Raw genomic sequence first — 26,701 nt, forward strand, 5'->3', positions numbered from 1 at the left:
GCTGAGCGTCATCCCTGGAAGTGTGTGTGGGTGGCTGAGTGTGTGCTCACTCTCACTGCGCATGGCTCAGCAGGGCCACCCTTGCCTGCTATGGGAGGTGACTCAGCAGGGGATTGCGTTTTCACTCTTCCTCTCAGATGGTGGCAGTGCGAGGCAGACACCTAAGAGGACTGCTAGCTCTTCCACACTGTAGGAAATCTCACCTGTACAGAGTACACCATTTGGGAAGCTGCATGAGGCTAACAGAAGCACCAATGCTGGACTAGGTAGAAAGGGGGCTTCTACAAGGAGAGTCCAGTCCCCTGGTGCTGGAGGGCAGCTGCATCACTGAGCTTTTCTCACTGCATAGCAGGTACCGCAGAGGAGCCAGGAGGAAGGAAGTTTAGGACTCACGGTTTTGGAGGTTCACCGTACCGGGTCAGGTTCACTGTCCCGTTAGTCTGGTGTCTGCAGAGGAACAAATCCAGGAAGTAGAGGAGCCGACTCAGCGTTCATAGCCAACCCCCTGGGGAGAACAGCCTTGGAGGGGAGGACAAACCACAGTGACCTGGAGACCTCCCACAGGGCCCACCCAGATGCCGTGATTAGACCAGCTCCCACCTTTAATCCATCAGCCGTTAACCAGAAGACTTTGAGCACCAAGCCCCCAGTCCGCGGGCATCAGGAGAACACCCAGCCTGTCACGCAAACCATAATAGCAGTGTGTCGTTTGCTAGCAGGAAGCAGCATGCCATAACCATCGCTCTGTTCTCCTAGTGTTTGGGAACGCTGGTGCACCAGTTTTGCAAGCCTTTGTGCATCTTTAAGCATACTTGTCCTCGCACAGAAATGAAAGTCACGCACAGCAGTTGCTGCCTTGGCCAAAAATGAATTAGAAGTTTAAAAAGAGGACCATCCGTGCAAAAAATTGCTGTACCTTTCATTTCTGTAGATTAGATGGCTTAAGTGCATAACACAAACAAATCTGTGCTCCTTACAGAAAGTGCAGGAGGCACAGACTAGGAAAAGAGCAGAACAAGTGTCCATAGTCGTGTCTCCAGAGAAAACCACTAGGGCAAATGCTTGGCTGTGTGTCTTTCTGCACCCTTTTGTGTGCATGTGTGAGAGTACTTAAACGCTTACTGGGAAAAAAGGAGTGAAAAAGTAAGTTTAGAGACCAGTGTTGTGACTGCAGATGCCACTTGGAACACCAGCATCCTGTATGTATGTGCGCACTGGTTTGAGTCCTGCTTGTTCCGCTTTTGATCCAGTTCCTTGCCAGTGCATCTAGGAAAGCAGTGGAGGATGGCCCAAGTGCTTGGGTCCCTGCACCCATATGGAACACCAGGATGGAGTTCCTGGCTCCTGGCTTTGGCCTGTCACAGCCCAGCCACTCCACTTGGGAAGTGAACCAACAGATGGAACATATTTTTTTCTCTCTTTGTCTCTCTCTCTCTCTCCCCTCAATCACTCTGCCTTTCAAATAATTAAATAAATAAATAAATATTTTTTTTAAAGTTTACATCAATGCAAAGAATTACTCATTTTCCATGACCTTCTTGAAGACTCAACGTATATGTCTATATTGTTTTTCTGGAAAATGGGATTCCACTTTACATAAACAATTTTTTTTTTTTTTAAGATTTATGTATTTATTTGAGAGGTAGAGTTACAGACAGGGAGAGGGAAAGACAGAAAGGCCTTCCACCTGCTAGTTCACTCCCAGAATGCCTGCAGCAGCCAGAGCTGAGGCGATCTGAAGCCAGAAGCAAAGAGCTTCTTCTGGGTCTCCCACGCAGGTGCAGGGGCCGAAGGACTTAGGCCATCTTGTACTGCTTTCCCAGGCCACAGCAGAGAGCTGGATCAGAAGAGGAGCAGCCAGGACTAGAACCGGTGCCCGTATGGGATGCAGGCACCACACTTGGAGGATTAAGCTACTGCACAGCAGTGCTGCCCCTGCATACAATTTTAGAGGCATTGTAATCAAGGCATAAATAATAGCTTGAATTTTGAAGAAAAATGAATAATTTTTAGAAAAACTGATAACGTTTTTAAAAAAGCAGTAAAGAGTAGGCCGGCGCTGCGGCTCACTAGGCTAATCCTCCGCCTAGCAGCGCCGGCACACCGGGTTCTAGTCCCGGTCGGGGTGCCGGATTCTGTCCCGGTTGCCCCTCTTCCAGGCCAGCCCTCTGCTGTGGCCAGGGGGTGCAGTGGAGGATGGCCCAAGTGCTTGGGCCCTGCACCCCATGGGAGACCAGGAAAAGCACCTGGCTCCTGGCTCCTGCCATCGGATCAGCGCGGTGCGCCGGCCGCGGCGGCCATTGGAGGGTGAACCAACGGCAAAGGAAGACCTTTCTCTCTCTCTCTCTCTCTCTCACTGTCCACTCTGCCTGTCAAAAAAAAAAAAAAAAAAAAAAGTAAAGAGTTACAGAACCTCTCTGTTTACAACAGAACTGCTATATTTGAAAATAAAACTGCTAAATAACATTCATCCCTATTCATCAGGTTAGCCTAATTTTTTTTTCCCAATTTTTCCAATCAGGTGACTTAAATTTTTTTCTGAATAAAATCAGGGCAAGCAGCCTGTGTCTGGTCCTTTAAGATACGTGGACCGTCTCTCTGAACGATGCCTCAGACCTTTGTGACTTTTCTACCAGAGACTTTTCCTCACATCCTGAGTATGTATGTATGTATGTATGTATGTATTTAAATTTGAGGAGCACAGAGACAGAGCTCTTGTCCTCTGGTTCACTCCCCAGGTGCTGTCAGCGCTGGGACTGGGATGGGAAAGCGGGGAGCTGGGAACCCTATTCAGGTCGCTCACACAGCCAGCAGGTGTCCATTCACTTGAGCCATCACCAGTGCCTCTTAGCGTCAGCTTGAGCAGGAAGCTGGAGTCAGGAGACAGCCAGGGGCCAAACCCAGGAACCCTGATGTGGAACGTGAGCGTCATCACCATCTGAACTCCAGGCTAAAAGCCCAAGTGCCTCCTTCGTTTTAAAAAGTATTAAAGCTGTGCAGCTGGTGTCATTGTGGTATTTACTGCTCAGTCCTCACAAAAAGAAAAGTGAAACATTGTTACAGTGGTAAGTGTCCCCCTCCCCCGCCCCATGAAGGTTGTGTGAGTCTTTCCTTCAGCCTCCCCAGCTATCTGACTTCAGTGCCTGGTGCTGCACTGGAGCTAATTACAGTTGCTCTTTCTCCCCTCTGTGTTCTCATGTGGCCATAAACTACTTGTAGGCAGAGGCTTCATCCCCGATCCCTGCCTCTGGGGCCAGTTGCTCCGCTTGTTGAATGAATGAATGAATGAAGAAATGAACCAGTCAGCGGACAGCTGCAGCCTGTGTTGGAGGTGCCCCACTGCGTGTGCCAGGCACTGTTCTCAGTGCTGCTTGTGCTTGAGCTTATTGGATCCCCACAGCACCCTGCGTGTTTGCACAGGTGCCTGATTGTCCCTCTTTGAAGGTGCTGCATCTGCTAGCTGTCTTCAGACTTTGTGTCTGATCATCACCGTTCGAAGGTGTAAACTCACAGACTCTGAGCTCTGGACTTGTTAAGTGACTTAGGGATCATGTTATTTACAGCCCAGGAGGCAGACGCACAGGGATTAAGAGGCCGGCTTGGCACTCGTGGCTGCAGAGCGGGACGGGCGTGCGGGTTGCGTGCGGGTTCCCTGCGGCCCAGCCCGGCATGCACTCCACTTTTCCCCCAGCAACTGCCTTATAGTTGGGTTCCCTTCCCTTGGAGGACGTTTACATCAGTATCTGCAGGTGCTGTGTATTCTAGAGTCACATTGATTTCAAATTAGTCACACACTGAATCTGACGGTGGCATGAACTTGGACTTGCCAGCCACTAGAATTATGACAAATTTCTGTTATTTATGGCTACCCTGCTAGAACAGCCCAAACAGACTAAGAAATTAGGGGTGTCCATCACATATAGAGAATAGGGCATTCACTAAGTCAGTAGTTGAAAACCAGTTGCTAAATACCATACTAAGGCTCCAGGAAAGAGAACATCTACAAAAGCTACTGAAATTACAGTTGTCAGTGGTTATGCTTTTGAAAATCCTCTGTCGTTCTCCAGAGTCTGTTTGACTTCTTTCCAGATCCAAAAGGAAAGTTTATAGGAATGTATCTCTCAAGTCTTTGAGGAAAACACAAATACATGAATTGTTTTTTAAGTTTTAAATAACTTATTACGGCATATTATAATTTTTCTGATTATCATTGTGGCTGTGCTTCTCTTACTGTGATTTATATATTAAACTTTTCAAAATTTATTTTCATAAATTTCAAATTAGTTGCAGCAATAAATTGTGTTCATAAATAATGAACAAATTATATTAACAAATGTTAACATTTAAGTTCTTTCTCCAGGAGTTTATCGGTGTTGGTCAACATCAAAGCATCACCCACAGTTCATAAAAACAGCAGCTTAAAGACCCCTCAGGGACAGAGATGGTGTCGTAAAGTGGACATTTCTTAGAGCTCCTGGGGTCACAGTGCTCCCCGTTTCCCTCGGGTGTCCCGGGACCCTGTCTGTGTCTCCCTCTTCACTCTGCAGGGGTGTGTATGGTGGGGGACGATGGGTCTGCAGGGAGCCAGACCCACCTGCCTCAGCACTGTGCTCTCATTATAGGCTCTGGCTGTAAACAGCCTCTTCCCCCTTGAGCTTCTCTTGTTTCTTTCTCTCCCTGCCCTTAGTTACATTCGGCACCGCGGCATCATTTAACTCCGCGGAACTCCTGGGACAGACCTTGAGCCAAGGGGCTGTGCCACCTTACTGCGTTAATCACAAGGTGACACCAGGTCCTTCCTTCTTGGGCTGAAGGGGCAGGGCGACATCTTTCATTCGGCAGCTTTATTGAGTGCTTTGTAAGTGTCAGGCACACGTAGTAGTTCTGGGTCCTTTATTTTATTGGGGGTAGGTAGATACCAAGCCATACACTGACAAATATGTGCCATTTCTAGCAGTGAGAAAATAAGGCAAGGGATAGCGGTGGGGACAGTGTCACTTTTGGCAGGGTGATCACAGCTGGGGTCCTGAGAAGGTGACTTTGGAGCCAGGCGTGGAGAGGAAGAGGGAGGGAGGGAGCGTGCCAGCCAGAAGACCGCACGTGCTGGAGGTCTGGAGCTTGGCTGGCAGTGCTCAGGGGATGTCCAGGACACTGCTGCGGCCCATGCGGAGGGTGGAGTCACGGAGGGAGTGCCCAGCCTGTGGGGCCTTGCAGGCCATCTTTGGGACCTCACCGTCTGCCATTAGACGGTTCTGCGTTGAGAACTGACATGACTGCGTTGCTGCACAGGATCCCTGGCTCCTCCCTTGAGCGAGTCCGTGGGGCCAAAGGCACAGAGGTGCATCTGGGTGGTGGGCGGGGGCGGCAGACATGGTGAGAGAGGCCGGGCTGCAGCACAGCAGGAAGGAGGGCTGTCGAGAAGGGGGCAGGACCGAGACCTCCTCCGAGGGCAGTGGGGAAGTGTTTGTCAGAGAGTGGTTGTGGAGCCCGAGTGAGAGCTGGGCCAGGACAGTCCACTTCGAGCTGGGGGTGGCTGCGGGCAGAACAGGAGGGAATGCATCTCACCGCGAGAGTGCACGTCTGCGCATCCCCGAACACCTGCGGGCTCACAGGCAGCTCCCACGGCCCTCACCTGTTTCTCCCAGGTTCCACGTCCAGTTTCTGTTCCCAGCAGCCTCTCGCTCCTGGATGCCAAAACTGGTTTTCATCAGTCAGCGATGCCCTGTCTGAGGCCAGGTCACTGCCCGGTTGTCTCCCATGAAACTTGGCACCAGCCTCGGCATCACCGTTTACTCCCTAGACCTGGGATCACTTTCTTCTCTGGCCTCTGAGGCTCCTCCACTCCTCCACTCCTCCCCCACCTTACCCGTCTCGCAGCCCCCCAACCCTCCTCCCTCCCCTGACCCAGTGATGTGTGCGTGTCCTTCACCCTCTCCCTGGGGCACAAGAACCTCAAAACGGGATAGAAAGGAACACAGGTTCTGCTGCTTTTGTTAATCAAGTGAATCTTTGCATAGATTATTGCTACTTATTTCCAGTCCTTGCTTTCCTTCCAGACTTTTCAGTGGTCGTGACAGGCCCTCATCTGTGTTTGGATTGACATGAGGGTAGATTCAGAAGAGAATCAGGAGGGAGCAGAGCACGAATGGGGCGTGGGCGGGGGAGGGGGCGGCTAATACCCAGGTCCTTGGCCCCTGCAGTTTGACAGCTGAGGCAGATGACAGACAGGTGCCCAAGTTTGGAAGAACGAGGGGCTCTGTGTGTGTGCGTGATAATTGTTTTCAATCTTCCCAGAAAGAAGACTGGCCCATGCACAAGCTAGAGTGTTCTCCCATGGTTGTTTTTGGGGAAAACTGGAATCCCTCTGAGACTGTAAGACTGACGGCGAGGATTCTGGCCAAACAGGTGAGGAAGCGGGATTATGTTCAGGTGCATTTCATTTTGTGTTTTTCCTCCAGGGGCAGAAAGGCAAGCAGCTGACGCATGGTGACCATCTCTTGTCTGACATTCCTGGTCTCCGATTCCTGTCACTATCTGTATGGACAGGGAAAAACTTCACTCCAGGCAGCTGGACCCTGGGCAAGGAACACAGCCAGGCTCACATAGGAAAACATGGCCTGAAAGCCCTGACCAGGAATAACCAGAGCTTCCCAGGGAACCACACTGGCCTGAGAAGCTTTGAGATCTTTCCCCTCCTGCCTTTGTGGCGGAGAGAGCGCAGCCTGCCCTCATCTGTATGCTGCCTTTCTCTGGCTCCTTGCTCTCTTCCCTGCAGACGGGTAGGCAAGGAGTAGAACCAGCAGGACGATGGCAAATGCAGGGGGGGAGAAGTAACCAACAGGTAGAAGCAGAGAGAGGCAAGGAGGCAGGGGAGAAGGAATGAGCGAAGTGGCCCTGGTGCCAACAGGATGGCCAACAACTGTTTTCTCCAGAGACACAGCCAGCAAAGCTCGCTGTCCCCCCTCCTGGCCAGTCCTTCCTGATGGCATAATTAGATACCTGATCTCCAAAGGCCTGAACTAAAAAGAGGAGAGGAAAACGCCATGGGATTTGCCCTTGTGAAATGGGCAGCATGGAACTGAGAAAGTGTGTGTCCCCAGGAGGTCTGGCCTTGCCACGTTGGGCAGAGTGGTAGGCAGCGAGGCCTCTCTGCTGTGAATCTTAAAAAGCTCAAGTCTCATCCACCACTTCCATACATCTGCCAGCCCCTCGCTCCTTAAAAATGGTTCCATTTCGTTTTCATCTCAGCCAAGTGTGATTGCAATGATTAGCACGGATGTGTCCCCAGGCCGAGTTAGGATCCCGGGCTGCACAAACAGGAGAACATTGCCCAGCCCTGAGGTCATTGTCCCACTATGTTCGGACTGGGTCAGGTGTTGCCGAAATGCCACTTGGCCAGCTCAGAGCCACCCAGGGGCCGCCTGGGGAGTGAGACCGAGAAGTCAGAACTGTTGTCCTGGGGGAAGTTCACCTTGGGGGTCCTCAGAATCGGCCATCTTTAAACGAGTGCAGGGTGGTGGGCTGAAGGAAAGGGTAGGGGTGAGTAAGGCATCGGCTGCCGTGGGTTTGCCTTTCGGGAGGATGGAAGCCCAGCCTGTGGCTGCTTCTCTTCTCCCACTGACTTCCTGAAGCTATTGAAGTGGCTGTGGGAAGATTTCAGAAGAAGCTGGGGCACTTTCTTGAATGAAAAGCTTTCCTGGGCAAGGTGACTTATTAATCTTAGAGACATGCATCCTGTGAATGAAAGGTTTCTGCTTCTCCCCCAATAAAAAGAACTACTGAGATGTTTTGGCACCAGGAGGGCAGGCTGAATGAGTTTATGCGAGTTCCATTCAAGTTGTATTTTAATTACTACTACTAGTAATAGTCTATTAAATGAAAAGGTACCTGACCATCTTTTCATCTCTCTAGGACTTGATGATTAAAAAAACCAGAGCATTGGTATTCTAGTAGCCTGCAAAGGATTAGGGGAGACCGGCTACCAAACTTCCGAGGGGAAGCCTAACATGTTAACTAGGGAGGTGAGCGCCCAGCCAGACCACCTGTATCCGCAAATTGAATAGCCAGATTACAAAGAGGAGGCCTCAGGCCAGCTCCTGAGCTCTGCGTTTGAACTCTTGTCAACACCAAGTTTATTCATGTGCTCAAAGCCTAGCGGGTTTACTATTGTTAGCTCCTCTTGGGGTGTCTAGAACAAAGCCAGCCACACGTTTAAAGTGAATCTGGGCTCACAGATGCCACCAAAAGTGTTCTTTTTGAAACACAGAATTCGAGATCATTTTAGCCTATGCTTAAAGAAAGTGCAAAACGGATGGGGGGTTTGATTTTTGTTCCTTTTTAAGAGCAAGAAATAATAAATAGGATGATTTGTCTGTAGACTCGGTCCTTTTAAGTAAGGGCCCTAAAAAAAAAAGTTGTTTTCTGGCCCTGCTTGTTCCCATAACAAGCACTTCCGAGCCTACTGGGTGCACAGTGTCCCGAGGGTGCTGAGAGCAAGGTGGGCAGGTGTTTCAGAGAGAGTCCACCACCCCCTGGGTCTGGACACAGTGCCCACACTCTGAGCACCCAAGCAGATCTCTCCTTCAGCTTCCTCGACAATGGTTGCTGTTTCTTCACGTTCATGTAGCAGGGAGAGTCCCGCTGTGCACACTGGGTGTTCAGCTCTTTCTGTGTGATTTCTTCCCCAACAACCAGAAGAGCCACCCCGAGAGAACGCCGTCAGAGAAGCTGTTGGCTGTGGAGGAGTTTGAATCCCGTAAGTCTGTGTGCGCCCGGCCGCAGCCCGGAGCTGCATGTGGATCGGGTGGGACGGGGAGGAAGGGGTGGCCTGTGCTTGTGGGAGGCCGGGGGATGTTTTGTTTCAGTGATTAGGTTTTGACTTGTGTACTGTTGAAAAAAAATGCTTTTAACTGTTTTTTCTTTCCAAGTAGACAAGGTTTATTAGGAAATAATTACAGGGAGGTAGAAGCTCACAAGATGGGTTAGTGCATCCCAAGCCATCTCCTGCTGGCTGTGCCGGCTCACTGCATGGTTATAGGTCTTTGCTTTGTCCTTATGGAAAAGCATTAAACCTGGGGCTGTCTGGAGGCTTGATTGTGACACACGAGCTAGGGCCCATCACAGATGCCAGGGCTGGGGGCCCCGATGAGACCGAGGCTGGTTACCAGTCACCTGCACACATTGCTGACCTGCCTGCAAATGGCCAGTGGACATTTCACACCTGATTGACTTCTGATCTTATAAGGAGGAGGAGGGAAAAATGGGGTGCTTTCTTTTCCCCTGGGGCCCGTTCATCAGACCCAATGTGTTCGCTGGGGCTCATCATGGTGAGTTTTTTATTTCCCCCAGTTTTCCATGCCATGCATAGTGAAAAAAACAACAACAAAGGATATAGCTAGAAATCTGGAGTCTTCCACCAGCAGTAACGGATTGTGTATCCACAGATCTAGATAAGCTGGACAATGAGAAGAAGGACTTGATTCAGAGTGACATCTCGGCTCTCCATCACTTCTACTCTAAGCACCTTGAGTTCCCTGACCACGACAGCCTCGTGGTGCTCTTCGCCCAGGTGAGGGGTCAGCACTGGTCCCACTGGGTCTGGCCCTTCCCCCACTGAGCTCCACCCCTGAGCCCCCCCTCCCCAAGCCCCGCAGCAAAGGCAAACAGAAACAGAACCGTGGCCCCCACTGAGGGTGCCGTAGAAAGTTTGTGTGAAAGTGAATTACCAGGTAAGTTGACTTTAGTGCACACATTTTTTTGAAATCCACACGTAGCGCTTTCATCATGCAGATTTTTCATGAATTTTTTCTTGAAGGCCCCTCGTACTTAAAGCCGAGGCTGTGGACCCGCTGGGCCCTTTGTTGCCATAGCCTCGTGCGGTGACCTGAGCAGGTCAGGTCCCATCTGAGGGGTGTGGCCTTCACTGAGGGGTGTGGCCTCAGAGATCAGGAGAGCAAAGGAGTGGCCAGTGCCCCAGTTCTCTGTCACTCCTGTGCTCCTTGCAAAGAGAAAGCCATTTGAAGCTCTTGTATTCAATGTACCGTACACCCTAGCAGGAAATGTCCTTCTCTCGCTCATGTGTTTTTACTTCAGCCGAGGTGTACAGGTGTCCCGAGAGGAGGCTCCTTTGCGATGCCCGAGGAAGGACAGCTGGCAGACAGGAGTCCAGGCCGGGTCCCATGGGGGACGTCGTTTCTGGTGGCTGCTGAGAATCTCCCTCAGAGTGACCTGGGTTTTCCAGAATGAGCTGTGACAAGACGTTAGAGAGGCTTATAAACAGGAGCAACTTAAAGGCGACTAAAGAATTGGGCACCAAGGCTAAGAGCTTCACCTTGTTAAGGGAAGAAAGGATACAGCCGTCGGCCCTCTGCGGGACTCGGCCCGGTGCGCAGACCTCCGGGCACCTCCAGGGCTGCTCTCCCTGGCCTGAGGCACTCGATTGGGTTTTTCTCCCTCACATGCCCCTGTGCGCCTCTGCAGCCTGGGCACCTGGCTAAGGTGACTTTCCAGGGGGAGAAGGGTTAGATACTACTCCATGGGGCAAGCAACCACGCCCCCGGCTGGAACCTGCAGCCTCCAGACGCAGCGGGGCTTGGGAGGATCAGAACAGGTTTGGGTCTTAGAAGAGAGTGAATGGCACCTGTGACCCTGTGATTGCATCTCCAGGAATCTCTGCTAGGGAAAGAACCAGGGACTGTGGACTGAGAGGCACACGCAGGGTGCTTCCGGTAGGGTTCCTGTAAAAGCCAAAGGAGGAAGAGGCAGAGGGGAAAGAGGACAAGGAGGAAAGGGGAAAGAAGTCGTGTAAATGGCCATCGTAGGAGTCTGGTGAAATGAGTTACGACCTGGCCGTTGGATGCAAGCTTGCAGAGCCTGTCTAAAGAGGTGGGGAAGCAGTAATAAATGACATGGATAATTATGAAAGCAGGATGTGAAAAACATTCTCAGCCTGAAAGTACACATACATATTTGAAAAGTGTTGGAATAGAGTTCACAGCGTTTTGTGTTTGGAGTTGTAGAACGTGTTGCCTTTTCCACTGGGTGATCTTTCTGAATTTTCTACAGTGAGCACCATGAAACTTTCAAAAATGCTGAAAAGGGAAAAAGGTTAAAAGCATGCATCACGGGGCATGGAATGTCCCCAGAGAAAAGTCTAGAACCAAAGTGAGAGGTGCCCCCCTGCCCGTGCTGGTCCTGCCCCACTGCCCCCAGCTGCCTGTCTGCTGTCCCCACCTTGAGCCCTTTCCTCTGGCCACTGCAGGCTGTTGAGGGTTAACTCGTGGCCCCGCAGCAGCTGGCAGCCGAAGGTGACTGCACTCTGCCAGCATCGAGGTGTGCTGTAATCTCTGGGAACAGGTGCATGGCTGTGAAGTGTATTTTTGGTGTGCAGCCTACATCTAGTCTAAATGCTAATTATGACAATAGCTTTAGCAAGGCACTTAGGCCTGATTTGACTTGGGGAGAAAGAAAAAAAAAAAAAGGACTGTGGCCCATGCATCTTTCTTAACATGCAAGTTCCCCTTTCTTCCCTAGGGAGCTATCAGAAGGGACAGAAAGCTGGCAGGAAAATTGCTGTAGGATTTGGCTAGAACCCCGTCACCGCCTCCCGGAAAGGAACAGCAGTGATGCTTAGCTTATGAAGAAGTGTGCAGCAGAGGCAGTGTGGGGGCGGGGAGGGGGAGGGCATCAGGGGACTGACAGGCACAGAAGGTTGGAGCATGAAGGATTCCGAAGTCACAGACGGGCCCAGGTGGCCTTGCTGCCGAGGAGGGCACCGAAAAGCAAAGGACGAACTCTCACCCCCAAGCCCTGTCGGGAGCTGTCTGCCCGTGGATGAGTCTTGAAAACTTGCTGAATCCCTGCATCCAGCTCACACCCGGACGTGCGATGCTGGTGTACGCGTGTCCTGTGGGCCGTCTGCAGGCACTTGTCCTTTGTGTGTGCCAGACGCTCGGGAGGCGTTAGGGCCCAGTCTGAGATCGCACGTAGAGCACTCGGGGCAGGAAGCGTGTGGTTCACGCCTCCGTGCGTTCTGTTGCATGAATGAAAGTCCTGATTTACTCTGCTCGCCCTGTTGGTTCATGGTCGTTGGTTAAGGGTGGGGGGAAGATGTCTCCATGGCTGAACAGTCAGGTACGTGGAGCTGGCACAAAACCGAGTTTGCTAAGCCTTCTACTTATAAACACCCAAGCCCTCAGCATTTCAAAGGCTGCGTCTGCGTGTTGTTTTTCTCACCCACGGTACCCTCCTGTTTCCCTTGCTCAGTATTGAGTGGTCAGTCCTGCCAGGCAGACCCAGCATGGCCCTTATCGCCTCCCTGTGTACCAGGTTTTCCAAACCTTTGTTCTTGGCCCGTCCGTTTTAACTGTAATTGCCACGTTAGTGTTCGGCTGACGCACCAGTCTTGGAAAAACCGTGACCTAGTTTGGGGTGGGGGGAAGCAGGCTCTGCTGCCAGAGGGTCTCATCTGAATCCTGCCTCTGTCCTTCTCAGAGGCCACAGGTTTTGGTCTGTTCACATCTTTCTCTGCGTAGCACTTCGGTCTCTCCATAATTGTCTGGGGAAAGGTGACTTTTTAGGGCAGTCCTAAACCGGCCCTCCAGGGGGGTGAGGGTTGTCCTCGGTGCTTTTCACTGCAGCGTAGCTTTGAAACAGGCTGCAGTCGATTTGGCCACAACACCAAAGTCAAGGTCTCCGTTCTTTACTAGGCCTGATGGGTCAGGGCTTTCACAGTAACTGCCCCCCTTATGTCTTAGGCGTTGGGTTAAATGATTCCTTTTTCTTGAGGATAAATGACTAAGAAATGGGCTCCGGATCACACCCCGCAGCTGTGGGTAACCAGATTGGACTCTGGGTGTCCTGACTTTGGTCCATGGAGCCTTGGGGTCTGAGTTAAAAACTGGGAAGTGGGTAGATTGGCTACACCCGAGGGTGCCTCAAACAACAGTTCTGCTTGTATTTGTTCACATAGGGGTGGGTGGAGGTAATGAGTAAATTTTGTTTGCACAAAGGATACCGTGGGCAAAAGGGAGATTGAAAAACCACGAAAGCAGAAGTTCTTGGTAGTTAATTTGTTAAAGGTCAAAGTTAAAGCCGCAGTGTGGATCCAGAGAGAAGCTTTAGCTCTTTTCCCTTTCTTTCTCCTCTCTAACCGCAGGTGAACTGTAACGGCTTCACCATTGAAGATGAAGAGCTTTCTCATTTGGGATCTGCGATATTCCCCGAGTAGGCTGAGTTGGACTTCGTTTCTCTTCTTTGTACTTATTTAACACTAATTTGATTTTTTTTTTTTTTTGGATTTTTACATAACCCACCTAACTGCATGCGGCAGACGTGAATCTCCAAGGGAATTAAGACTGCTTTTTAATCTGCCAGATTTCAAAATATTTCCCCTACCCTTACGGCTCTGAAGGCAGTAGTTAAGAGAGCAGTTACTTGTTGAGCCCTGCGAGGCGGGGAGCTGTTATTAGAGAACATTTTACAGTGGCAGAGGAGGCACGGCCCGGGCCCCGCAGAGAAGTTTGCTTTTTGCGTATCTGTGGTTGTATGTTTGGGTTGCTGACGCTCAAAGTGAAATATTAATTGCCAGCCAAGACTCGGCCATAGGCTCATGCAAATGAGCTGCTTCTGCATCTGCCCTTTCTGAAAAATACTAGCTCAGAAACAGGCACAGAGTTGGGGAGGAGAATTTGTGAATTTGTCAGTCATGGACCAGAGGAACATTTCGGACAACTGGTGGATTTTTCTCTCTACTTCTGGAACATTCAGGTAATGCAAGGAAGGCTAGGCAGTGGGCACACGGAGGCCTTCGTGGGGCTCACCTGAGCCGACTGCCGCGTGCAGCTCTGGGCCTTGTCTTCTCGGGTGGAACAGCTGTTTCCGTAATTCCTCCTTCGTGGCAGGAGCCCGGGAAACTTTGCACGTGGTCGAGCGGCTCCATGCACAGGCAGGTCACAAGTCGCCGACTGCTCTGGCACTCTGATGAAGTGTAGGGGACAGCTTACACCCAGACGTGCGATGCCGGTGTGCGCGTGTCCCGTGGGCCACAGGGAGAAGCAGCTTGAGTGCAGGTCCCTATCTGGCAAGCAGCTCGCTAGAACCAGAGACAAGGATGCTCACGCAGCCAGTCCCTGCAGCCAGAACGGTGTCACTCGCAGTTTGAATTCTGGCGAAGAAGAAAGAAAGTGGTTCTTTGGGAGAGGCTCTTTCAGACCTTGGCCCCTGGGAAAAGGAGAGAGGAAGAGAGAAGCATTGGGCCGCCTGATGAAGGCTCCCCTCAGCAGCTTCAGAGCCAGGATGGACGCAGCAGCGTCCTGCTCTCTGTGTCCATAGGGCCAAGAGGGAGCTGAGGAGTGTGGCCCCGGGCCTGGTGTCCTGAAAGGAGTTACTCAGTACTGTTCTGGACGGTTCTAGAAACCTGCTGTTCTTTCTTGTACAACCACCCTTCTGGTGCCTCTGTTTACTTGATTGATTATCTGTGCATCCCTTCCTGGGGAGCCCGGTGGGCGGAGGTGGTCCTCCCCAGGCACAGAGGGCAGTTGCACAAGGCCAGCCTGCTCAGCCCTCCAGCCCCCAGGAGGTGCTGAGGCCTGCTCCCCCACTGGACGTGGCGCACCCGGGCAGCTCATCCTTCTCACTCTTGACACCCCCATTCCCTTTTTGTATTCTTGGGACAAGCCCAAGAGTGGGTTTTGGCCTCTGAAGGGTCGGGCAGGGGGCACTGGGCAGCAGAGCAGCGATGCACATGGACACAAGTGCCCAGACGAGCTTGAGCCCCAGTTCCCGGGCAGTTTTAATTGGGGGAAAAGTCCCTTTGGGCTGAAATCATCTTGGCATTGTGATTTCAAAGGCAGCATTTTCAGAGATCAAGCACTTTTCCCCTGTAGTTTAGAAATTTCTGTTCTCAGAACTTTGACCTTGATATAATCAGAAAGCTCAAAGCACCTCACCTCTCTCTCTCTTCCCCCCTTCCCTTCTCTCTCCCCCATCCCCTCCCTCTCTCTCCCTCTCTCTCCTCCTTGCTGTCCCTGAAAAGCAGAGAGCAGCAGGAACAGTCCTGTCCCAGTTTTCCAGATGAGGAAGTTGAAGCACAGAGACCCAGAGCGGGCTCCTGCAGGTGTCTCGGGGACCACGAGGGCCTGCCTCGCCCGGGCACCTGGCGTTTCTCAGCCTCTGAAGCAAACATGCAGGAGGTGGCAGCCCCATTTGCTGCTCGCGGTGGGCAGTGGATTTTGGTGCCTGGGTGTGTCAGGAGGCAGTAGTTGCGGCACTTGTTTTCGAGCACGTGTTTTGTGTTTTCTAGATTTGGATGTCACTGTTTGGAATTGTAGAGCCCACTTTTCAGTGAAGTTCAGAATGTTGGCTGTTATCCTGAAAGTACCCAGAACCCTCTCTGAGTGGGTGATGGCCAGCCCCGAGACTGCTTACAGTGGTTCAGGTCTTCTAGCCTAGCCAGTAAAGAGCCCCAGGGTGCCCCTGCAGTTTGTCTCATTCAGAAAACCGGGTTTTCTCTTCTGATTGACAGTGTCGCATTGATGAACCACAGCTGTTGCCCCAACGTCATTGTGACTTACAAGGGGACCCTGGCGGAAGTAAGAGCCGTGCAGGAAATCAGCCCTGGCGAGGAGGTGAGTACGTGGCTATCTGTGGCTGGGGCATGTGGTGGACAGATCCGGGTCCTGTCACTTGTCACTCTGCTGCCAGCCACCAGTGATTCCAGCCATCAGACTGTCCGCAGGCCTTCTGGGGCTGAGTGATCAGGCCTGTGAGCTGTGCTTTTGAGTCTTGTACCCCAGGGGCTTCCACTTGGTTAAGAAGAAACAGGAAAGAATGCATTTAAGTTTTTCTTGAAGATTGATAAAGGAGACTGCTGGGATGAGCAGGTTGAAAATGGGGTTCTCTTTCGAGTCTGTTTCTACCACCACACAGTTGAGCTTGAGCCTTCTCACTGGGGAGTCCTTGCCTGTCAGAGGCCCACTGTTATCCACGCCGTGCCATGCCACGTCTGAGCTGCAGGTTCAAGTTCACCACTGAGTGTACTCCAGATGGCCTGGCCAGCTGTATGTGCTGCGGGGGAAGTAGAGGCAGTCTGGTGAAAAGACCCCGTCAGCCTCCCTCCTGGGACCCTCAGGCATGTGGAGAGCCAGGCGTTGCGTGCTGGGCTGGCCTGCTGAGGTGCTGGGCACCTGTGCTGTGTTCCTTGGTAGGTTTCATGCACCCCATGTGGATTTTTAAGGGCTGTCATCAACACATTCCATTTGAGTAATTCTCAGCTGTTGTAAATCTGGAACTTGACATTTTAAATATAGCCGTCAGTGTGTTAAATGATAAATGCTTTGCTTTCCCTGGAAGCTGCTCACTGGTCCCCAGCTGAACTGGGGCCGGAAAGCCTAATGTACAGATCAGCCTCTCTGCCCTTGACTAAATCCTCCATGATGAGGAGATCCCCCGGGGGCCACGGGGTCTGAGTTTCCCACTGTCCTGCCGGGACGACCCCGACTCTGTGAGGGCGAACACTGGTGGGAGACTCATCTTCAGGCTCCTGGGAGCCGCCCGTCGCCTCCTCCGGCTCAGCCTGGGCTGTGAGCAGTGACACTGGAGTGGCCTTTGGCGCCATCTCCTGGCACCTTCTGTTTGGTGCACTGTGTCCAGCCATCATTTTGAAGGAAATTGGGCAGGGCAGGGCCAGGCTGGCTGCTGTTTCTGTCTGCCCTATGCCATCCTGGATCCAAAACGCCAGTCAGGCAAGTCAGTGCTTTGGAGGTACTTGTCGTTCGGAGAGGAAGGAGCCCCTTCCCCAGGGCGTGAGAATGAGCTGCAGCGCGTTCAGGCCTGCGCTCAGGCTGGGCAGAGCGTGGCTGTCCCTGCAGCACTGAGCCCCGTGCCTGGCGGTGCCCAAGGTCCCTGGCAGCAGTGGGCAATGTGCCAGTGCAGGTGGGCGTCTGCCCGATGGTGGGGCACGGGTAGTCAGGGCCATCCCCGGCGAGGGAGGGCAGGCAAGCCTTCTTAAGTGCTGGCCTCCTCTATGGGCCCCAGATCTTAGTTCCAGACCCCATCAGCAAGAAAGCAAGGACGGGAGAACCCAGCGAGCCCAGAGATTAAGATGCCCTGCAGGGTCAGGAGCTGTCCCAGGTGAGGCAGCAGTGCGCCGCCACCCTCGAGGCTGCATTTTCCCGGAGCCGACCCCTGAAGCTGCCTGGAGCCGCCCATCCCAGGCTCCTGAGCTGTGGTTCTTGTTCCAGATGATGTCAGCAGAAAGGTGGACTGGGCTGGGCAGGCGTGTTTCTGCTCCCCCTCCCCCAGCCCCAGCCCCCAGCTCTGACAAGGAACCACCCCAAGCAGTGAAATAAACGAAGCTAAACACAGGCCAGGCAGAGGCAACACAGGACCGACCCAAGGACGAGTCCACTGTTTGGCCAGTGGGGCCTTGGCTGCTGTCCAGGAGACGTAGGACTGAGCCTCAGCTTGCTGTGTCTGGGAGGCAGCGGTCCTGTTGGTCCCCCAGCTTCCTCTTCTAGGGCCTCCCCATCCCCTGGACTCTGTCTCCCACCGGGGAGATGGCCTTCCAGGGCTGCCCAGCCTCGGGGCTGCAGTGTGCTTAGGCCCACAGCCCTCCTCCTGCTCCTGCGGGGTCACCACCCAGCGCTTCACGGTGCCCCGGGAGTGATAAGGGGTGAGCTTCCTGCCCACAGACTGAAGCCGCCCTCCCCACACCGCTTAGGTTTTCACCAGCTACATCGATCTGCTGTACCCAACAGAGGACAGGAACGAGCGGCTACGAGACTCCTACTTCTTCACCTGCGAGTGCCTGGAGTGCACCACCAAAGACAAGGCAGGCTGGCGGGCGGGGCAGGGGCGCCCCCTGCACTCCGGGTGGGGTGGGGACCCCCTGTGCACAAGGAGCTCGCCTGTCTCACTCAGCGTGTCTCCACCTGCGGCATTGAGCCTTGAGACCCGCCTCCCGGAGTCAGCCGGAGGGGAGCCAGTTAGACGGGCTCTGTTCAGACCTGTCGCTCGTGGCTGATGCCGACGCCCCCGTGACACTGTACCCATGAGAGAGGGGTCTACCAGATGGGTTCCCTTCATTCTTTTGTAGCCGTAGACTGAACAGGCCACTGCCTCCACGTATTACTGCTGGGGTGGTGACGCCTTGCACTTGTGGGCATTTCCCCAGGACAAGGCCAAGGTGGAGATCCGGCGGCTCAGTGACCCGCCCAAGGCAGAAGCCATCCGGGACATGGTCAGATACGCACGCAACGTCATAGAGGAGTTCAGGCGGGCCAAGCACTACAAGTATATCCTTCGCCTTGGCACCTCGGGGACCAGGCTCGGGGCAGGGTGGGCGTGAAGTCCTCCTGCTGAGGGTGTGGAGACGTGGCGGCCTCCCGTGACGGGGACTGCCCCGTCAGCTGTGTACAAAGCTGGTTTCTTCATCCTGGACTGGGCGGGTCTGGCCAGAGCGGGGAGGACAAGGCCTTGAAGGCCCTGGGTTATTGGGTGCTTGGCGCTGGGGGAGGCGCAGTACCTACGGCGTGGCTCATCGCGGCCTGCCCCTCCAGGTCACTGGGGCGGGACTGCTGCCTTGGCCACCCCGCAGGCGAGGGCACGGCTGTCGGTACCCAGTGACTTCCTCGGCGGACAGGGCAGATCTAGGCTTGTGCACAGCTCTGCTGACTGCCAGAATCCGTGTTCTGAAACTCTGGGAGGTTCAAAGGGGGTTTGCTTTGTTCCCCCAAGGGTGCGGCTGCAGTGCGGGACAGGCAAGGTGGCGTTGCCTCCCTGCACTATGGCAGCGGCACTGGCTTCCTGCAGCTCCCACGCTCGGGTTCCAGCCGGGTGAGGACTGCGGTCCACGGAGACACTGAGGATTTGTGATGGTCACCAGCCTCAGTCACGACAGGACTGAGGGTCTCTGCCTGCCGGGGCGAAGATGCTTGTAGTTTTGTGTGGCCGGTGAGGCCTTCAGGTTTCCCTAATGGAGTTTTGGGAAGATGTAATCTCTACCCACTTTGTGTGTGGCTTTCTGGAACCTGCTTTCTCTGGCGACGAGGGAGTGGGTGGAGCGGGCAGGGGCAGAGGAACGGCTCAGGCCCTGCCTGGGGAAGCCCCCGCCTGTCGTTTCCTTGACGCCCCTGCACCCCCTCCGGAGCTGCTGGAGATCTGTGAGCTCAGCCAGGAGAAGATGGGCTCCGTGTTCGAGGACAGTAATGTGTACATGCTGCACATGATGTACCAGGCCATGGGCGTTTGCCTCTACATGCAGGACTGGGAGGGAGCCCTGAGATACGGACAGAAGATCATTAAGCCCTACAGGTGATTGCCACGGCCGTTCAGAGCCTCCTGGACGCGGGTGGGTCCGAATGCTTGCTGGGACCGTGCCACAACATGCCTGGGGAGCCGCCCCCGCCTCCTGTGAGCACTCACATCCGGAGGCACGAGGTGCAGGGCGCTGCTGCCCTGAGCCACGCCTGTTCTCTCCCAACACCAAAGAGAGCGCGGGGGAGGCAGGTTGGGGTTGTGCGTGGGGTGCTGGAGCAGGTTCCCTCGCAGGGCCCAGCGCCTGTGCTGGGTACCGCAGGCTGGTGTGAGCATACTGCCCAGGTGGTGCTGCTGTTCTTGTCCGCCCCCTGCTGTGGTGAGTGGTGCCTCTGAAGCTGCCAGAACACAGCATCCCCTCCCTTTGCTTTTTTTTTTTCTTTAAAGATTTATTTATTTATTTGAAAGAGTTACAGAGAGAGGAGGAGAGGCAGAGAGAGAGAGAGGTCTTTCATCCGCTGGTTCACTCCTCAGTTGGCCGCATCGGCTGGAACTATGCTGATCCGAAGCCAGGAGCCAGGAGCTTCTTCCGGGTCTTCCATGGGGGTGCAGGGGCCCAAGGACTTGGGCCATCTTATACTGCTTTCCCAGGCCATAGCGGAGAGCTGGATCAGAAGTGGAGCAGCCGAGATTCAAATCAGCACCCATATGGGATGCTGGCACTGCAGGTGGCGGCTTTACCTGCTAAGCCACAGTGCCAGCCCCCCTCCTTTTAAAGGTTGCAGCCCCAGTTTGCGAAAGGGAAAGTGCTGGGACTAGCGGGTTGGCTGTGGTTACTCAACATCATCAGCTTTAGCTGCTGATATTAGCCACAAGGAAGTGTCCTGTCCCAGAAGTGTGTGATAGGAGGAAGTTGCCACGTTGTCATCTGGCTCCGACTGCCCACACTGGGGCTGGGTGTAGTCCCTGGGGTGCTCATTAAACACAGACAGACATTTACAGAATCCCCTTAAGACCCAGTGAATGGAATCTCTGGCCATTAGACCAGAGATCCCCGTGTTTCCCATGAGTTGCGGAAGCCCCCGCACCTGTTCAAGCAGAGGCTGGGGACTGTAATCTGGGGACTGTAATCAAATTTCCACTGCCACCTCTGCCCAGTATGCCTTGAGTCACCAGCAGGGGGAGCCCAAGGGGAGGCCAGCTCCTAGATGCTGTTCTAGGAAACAGAATTTGTTATACTGCGGCTCCTCTTTTTTTCTTTTCTTTCTTTTTTTTTTTTTTTTTAAGATTTTTTGGTTTTTTTGGACAGGCAGAGTGGACAGTGAGAGAGAGAGACAGAGAGAAAGGTCTTCCTTTGCCGTTGGTTCACGCTGCGGCCGGCACACCTCACCGATCCGAAGGCAGGAGCCAGGTGCTTCTCTGGTCTCCCCATGGGGTGCAGGGCCCAAGGACCTGGGCCATCCTCCACTGCACTCCCTGGCCACAGCAGAGAGCTGGCCTGGAAGAGGGCAACCGGGACAGAATCCGGCGCCCCAACCGGGACTAGAACCCGGTGTGCTGGCGCCGCAGGCGGAGGATTAGCCTAGTGAGCCGCAGCGCCAGCCTGCAGCTCCTCTTAAAGCCTCCCCTTCCTCTGGGGGTGGGGGTGAGGGAGTCCTCTGGTCTCCCTCTGTGCAATCTGCCAGGAGAGCGCTGGCCTTCTGAGGGCTGCTGGTTTCAGGGCCCCTCCAGGCAGCATACTGCCCCTTGCCCAGGAGTCAGCTAGAATGTGCTTTTGTGGGACAGACTAGCCTGTAATAAATCCCTCATCCATATTCCCCTCCTCTGTCTTGCCTACAGGCTGCATCAGTGGCTCCTTCCTTGTCAACCCTCAGTTAAAACTGAAGAGACAGTGTGAGACCCTTGGAAGCAGTGGTGATGGCTCAAATAATTGGGCTCCTTCCAGCCAGGTGGGAGATCTGGACTGAGTTCCTGGCTTCCAGAGTTGGCCTCAGCCCAGCCCTGGCCACTGTGGGCATTGGGAGAGTAAACCTGTAGAAGAGAGCTCACGCTCTCTCTCAAATTCAAACACATACAAAGAACACCTGTATATACAGCCCTCTCTAGACAGCAGAGTGTCTCTGGGAGAAGGAGCAGCTGTAGGTTTCTCTAAACAAACTCAGAGCACAGGGTGTGACAAAGCTGAGGTGTTAGAGCATGCTGGGCGGCTTTCTAGTGTGAACGGGTAGGCCTAGTTGTTGCTCTCATGTGAATGGGACATTTTAAAAACTTATTTGAAAGAGTTACATAGAGGGATCCTCCATCTGCTGGTTTACTCCCCAGATGGCTGGGACAGGCAGAAGCCAAGAGCCAAAAGCTTCATCCAGGTCTCCCACATGGGTGGCCGGGTCCCAAGCACTTGGGCCATCTTCTGCTGCTTTCCCAAGCTGTTGGCAGGGAGCTGGGTCAGAAGTGGAGTGGCTGGGATACAAACTGGCACCCATGTGGTATGCCAGCCTTGCAGGTGGTGGCTTTGCCTGCTATACTATAGCACCAGCCTCAAGAGGTATTTTTTTTTTTAAAGATTCACTTTTTAAAAGATTTATTTATTTGAAAGGCAGAATAACAGAGAGGTAGAGTCAGAGAGAGAAGGAAGTCTTCATCCACTGGTTCACTCCCCAGATGGCTGCAACAGGCAGAACTGGGCTGATCCAAAGCCAGGAGCCTCTTCCCAGTTTCCCATGCAGGTGCAGGGGTCCAAGGACTTGGGCCATCTTCTTTTGCTTTCCCAGGCCATAGCAGAGAGCTGGATTGGAAGGGAACGCTGGGACTTGAGCCGGCACCCGTATGAGATGCCAGCACTGCAGGTGCCAGCCCCATCCACTACACCACAGCGCCAGCCCCTGGTCATTTACTGTAATAGGTGTTTTCCCATTGCTTTGCTTTGGGCATATCTGAAGTAGAAAAATCCAGACGGAGACCACAAATGTTCTGTGTAGGGTTTTTCCTGCGGTTCCGATGCAGCTCCGCAGACCGCATGCCAGGGATGGGATTAGGTGCCGTGGGCCCGTGCACACTCTCACTGGCCACCTGCAGATCTGGAGGAGCCTGGCTGCCCGCCGTGCGAGCTCGGCTGGGAGCCCAGCGGCCTCTGACAAGGTGACCTGTTGTCTCCTCTTTTTCCAGCAAGCATTACCCTCTGTACTCCCTCAACGTGGCCTCCATGTGGCTAAAGCTGGGCAGACTCTACCTGGGCCTGGAAAACAAAGCTGCAGGGGAGAAAGCCCTCAGGAAGGTACGTGGGCTGCGGGGCTCAGGGTTGGGGCGACCGGGAGGCCTGCAGGCCGGCTTCATGCCTGACGCAGCTGGAGGGCAGATGGGGAGGAGGCCAGCTCTTGACCCACTTAGCAGGCACAGGAACGTCCCTAGGGGCTCTACACCCAGGCCCTCCCCTAAGGAAGGCAGGTGGGGCTGCTCACACGCTCCTCCTGAGGCCCTGCCCCTTGCCCAGCCAAGACAGTGGGCAGAGGCCACGCAGGGCCAGGGCACCAGGGTGAGGGCAGAGCTGTGTGCGATGCTGCAGGGGTGGAATCGGGGTCCCGAGCAGAGCCGCTTGGTGTCAGGGCTGTGCATGTGCACTGATGCCCTGGATCGTAGTCCCTGTCACTCACTGGGAGCCTCGGGTGTGTGTGCTCTGAACTCTGAGAGAAGCACAGTGGGTTTCCCAGGTGCACAACGTGAGGTTCAGGCAAGGTAGGTGAGTGGCCTGGCTCCTTGGTGTGGATCTCCCAGGGGGAACGTTTGAGCCTGGAGGCCTGATCCTCCTCGTTCCCCAGAGCTTCCCAGTGGACTGTGAGGGGGAGATGGGGGCAGAGCTCCACATCCGGGGCCCAGCCGGGCTGGGAGTGGCAGTGGAACAGGAAAGCAGTCGTTTTCTGCCTTGGGGTTTGTCTTCTCAAATCCCACACCGATTGCCTTAGGGGAGGGAAGCTCAGCCAGGCAGGTACCAGCTGGGTGCAGGCAGGTGGTGAAGTGACAGATCCGTGGACGCTGGAGGAGGCCTGAGCAAGGGACAGGACCCTGGAGGTGACCTCACGGGGCTGGGGCGGGCTTGCACTGCCCTTGGCCTGCCTCCCGTGAGTCTGAGCTCTGGGAAAAGGAAGTTCACAGAAAGGAAGGTGGGTTCTAGTCACAGGCCAGCAAAATGCCCTCTTTGGGGGAGTATTTTGGGTCTTACTATTCAGATACAAGTAGATCACATCTGAGAGGTGCTTCCTTCATGCCAGGCAGCGTTCTAAGCATGGGGGGGCGGGGTTACTCCGGTGTTGCAGCTGGGTGAAAATGAGGCACAGAGCGGGTGACTAGCCCGAGGTCACACAGCCGGGAAGCAGTGGGGTCACAGGCAACAGTTGCACTGTGTCCCCCACTGTAGAGACCGTCCTCAGCACGTGCTGGGCAGCGTCCCCACGCCGAGCCACCTACTTTGTTTAATTCCGTGTGACAGGGAAGAAGAGTTGAGTGACAGCTTACAGGTTAGTCAGCTCAGCCGCAGCCCAGGTGGGTTCGAGCTGAACTTTGCTTCGACTTTGCTCTTGCAGCGTCGCCTGTTTCTCTAACTGCACGTAGCCAAATGATTGGGTCGCTCGAGCCTTTTTGACTCTAACACGTAGAATCTCGGGGCAAAAGAACGTCATGAAGTCACTTTCTCTTCCTCGTTTCCCGTGCTACCGCCCGGGCAGTGGTGCAGCATGTTTGACATGGCAGCAGGGACTGGATGACCAGCTGCGACCAGTCGGTCTTGTCTCCTTTCTTTCCCAAGCCTGACTCTGCAAAAGCTCCTGTCCTGTGCCTTAGAGCCGAGGAGTCCGGCTTGAGTCCTGGGCAGCCCCGGGGGAGGTGTGGGCGCACGGGCCTCTCCACGATCAGGCTTCCTCTGTCTTTCTCTCTGTAGGCCATTGCAATCATGGAAGTAGCTCACGGCAAAGACCACCCGTATATTTCTGAGATCAAGCAGGAGCTGGAAAGCCAGTGAAACTATGCAGTGTCTGTTTTCATCAAATGCTTTGTCCAGAGATCCTCACAGACTCGTTTCCACTCTTCCCCACCACGCCTGCACCCCCGTGAGCCGCTGGAATGACAGCACCTTCCTGCACTGAGACCTTGCACTTGCCACCCCGCCAAACTGGCCTGGAGCCTGAGCAGCCCATGAGTTTTGAATGATTTCTTTTCCTAAGAGGTAACAGCATGGTTTCGTGTCTTAGAATATACTTTGGGCAGATCCAAGTTCTAAAAATGCAGCTGTTCTTCCCGTCATCCCTGTTGTCCTGTTCTGAACACATCTGGGGGATGAGGGAGAATAAAAGGGAGAACGGTATTTGCGGTTTGTGTTTTCTTCTGTGCATGGGGAGGCCGCCGAAGGGGCAGTGGCGGGAGCCCAGTCCCTGGCCTGGAAGCGACACGTGTTCTCCGCAGTGCTGCAAGTCCCAGACTTCTCCCCACAAGTGGCACCCGGAGGCCTCTTGATCCTGCACTTTCTTTCCTGGGACGACGCCTATGGAGGAAGAACCAGGAAGGGAGAGAGAAGACGCGATGGTGAAAGCAGAGCATCTGGCTGGAGGAGCCTTCGGTGGGCCCTGGGCGCCTCCCTGGCAGGCGGTGGCCCCTGCTCTGTCTCCCCTGGGCACCTGGAGCCCTGCGGTGTGGGACAGTGCTCAGTGCCGGCCTTGCCGTCTCAGCTCCCCCATCTGAAAGCAGACTGCGCTTCGATCGCCCCACTGCTGGGTCTGCACAGTACTCCTTTTCTTTATTTGGAATGACTCCAGGGTAAGCTTGGGAAGGGAAAATTTTCTTTCCTTACCAACGCTGTGTTGTGAGCAAACACGGATCTCTACCCACAAGGCCAGCAGCAGCCCCGTGTTGTGTGGCCCCTGGGCCCAGACAGCAGCGCGCTGAGGAATGGCTTGTTGGCAGCCACCACCCAGACAGAGCCAGCACGCCCCCGAGTGCAGGGGTGTTTCCAAGGAAGGCGTCTTGTATCCTAGAGAGCAGCGGCCCTGTGCACCTACCGGTAAAGCCGCCCAGAGTTTACGCTGCAGTTGGCTTTCATAGTCGGGATCTGCACACAGCTCAAATGGCCGGCTGGGTTGTTTCCCTCCTTCCCTCACATGTACACACACACGTCCCTCGGTGTGCTGCACAGGAGGATTTAACAGGTGGAATGCATTCTGTTGTCCAAGCCCAGTAAGCCACTATATGTACAGTCCTCCCTGTAGCTCACAGAGCGCATAAAAGCAAGCGTGGGCCCAGGTCAGGGAGCTGAGTGTTTGAAGAAAGCCGATTTCCTCCAGTTTCTGTGGCTAAGCCTGCAGTAAGCGTAGCCGCTGTTCTCTGTAGGTTTTATAAAATGGACGGAAGTTACATATTCACAGGTTAATACAACGCATGTGAAGAGAGGGAGGTGTTGTCACCAGCCCCCCCCCCCCCCCCCCCGGCCACAGAGGGAGCCCTACAGTCTGCTCAGTGTGCTCCCCCTTCTCGCCAGGCCTCTAGAACGAATCTATGCAAATAGGAAAACAAAGGCAGGATGGGACTAGCACATGAGTTTGTAATCTGTTTGGACTTAATATGGCTTTCTTTGCACCTCAGTCCATAGAGATCCGCCTTGTTTTTAGGGGCAGAATTATTGCATTGAATGCATGTCGTCTTTTACTCAGCCGTTCTATTTACGGTATGATTTTTTCCCAGTTTGTTGCTAGAAAAACAATACTACGATGAATAGCTTTTTTAAAAACATTTATTTATTTTACTTGAAAGAGTTTCATCAGAGAGGCAGAGCCAGAGAGAGAGAGGTGTTCCATCCACTGGTTCACTCCCCAAATGGCCACAATGGCCGGAGCTGCACCAGTTCGAAGCCAGAAGCCAAGAGCTGCTTCTGGGTCTCGCATGCGGGTGCAGGGGCCATCCTCCACTGCTTTTCCACTGCTTTCCTAGGCCATAGCAGAGAGCTGGATCGGAAGTGGAGCAGCTAGGACTTGAACTGGTGCCCATATGGGATGCCGGCACTGCAGGTGGTGGCTTTACTTACTACACCACAGAGCTGGCCCCTACGATCAATAGTCTGAACATATAATCATGTTGCTCAGTCGTAGCGTTTCAGGGGATAGATTTGCATAAGGAAAATTCAAGATCAAATGGTGATAAAAAATAAATATGGCTATATTTCCTTTAAAAAACCATTTAGGTGGTGGGTATTTGGGACATTCCACATTGAAACACCTGAGAGCAAGTTCAGACTCCACTTCTGATTCCAGCATCCTGTTAATGCACACCCTGGACAGCAGCAGTGGTGCCTCAATCAGTTGGGTCCCTGGCAGCCATGCGGGAAACCTGAATTGGGTACCTGGCTCCCAGCTTTGGTCTGGCCCAGCCTTGGCTTTTGTGGGCATTTGGGGGCGAACTAATGGATAGG

At 53.8% G+C, this 26,701-nt stretch overlaps 1 protein-coding gene across 2 annotated transcripts in view; it reads left to right on the forward strand.

Moving 5' to 3' along the window:
- SMYD2 (SET and MYND domain containing 2) overlaps positions 1 to 24,607 on the forward strand; it is a 52,723-nt gene extending 28,116 nt beyond the window's left edge. The window contains exons 3-13 of one of the 2 annotated variants that reach the window (XM_089312186.1): positions 4,688 to 4,782; positions 6,295 to 6,405; positions 8,695 to 8,755; positions 9,444 to 9,568; positions 13,157 to 13,224; positions 15,524 to 15,626; positions 17,720 to 17,830; positions 18,173 to 18,293; positions 19,137 to 19,311; positions 22,420 to 22,528; positions 24,185 to 24,607. In XM_089312186.1, the coding sequence (XP_089168312.1) occupies positions 4,688 to 4,782; positions 6,295 to 6,405; positions 8,695 to 8,755; positions 9,444 to 9,568; positions 13,157 to 13,224; positions 15,524 to 15,626; positions 17,720 to 17,830; positions 18,173 to 18,293; positions 19,137 to 19,311; positions 22,420 to 22,528; positions 24,185 to 24,265 (1,160 nt within the window). In that variant the 3' untranslated portion in view covers positions 24,266 to 24,607. The remainder of the gene's footprint in view (positions 1 to 4,687; positions 4,783 to 6,294; positions 6,406 to 8,694; positions 8,756 to 9,443; positions 9,569 to 13,156; positions 13,225 to 15,523; positions 15,627 to 17,719; positions 17,831 to 18,172; positions 18,294 to 19,136; positions 19,312 to 22,419; positions 22,529 to 24,184) is intronic. The other variant, XM_002717406.6, reaches the window with a different exon arrangement.
- The last annotated feature ends 2,094 nt before the right edge of the window (positions 24,608 to 26,701 follow it).

Source organism: Oryctolagus cuniculus, chromosome 13 (genome assembly GCF_051225735.1).
Source record: "Oryctolagus cuniculus isolate XC-2025 breed Fujian yellow rabbit chromosome 13, ASM5122573v1, whole genome shotgun sequence".
NCBI lineage: Eukaryota > Metazoa > Chordata > Mammalia > Lagomorpha > Leporidae > Oryctolagus > Oryctolagus cuniculus.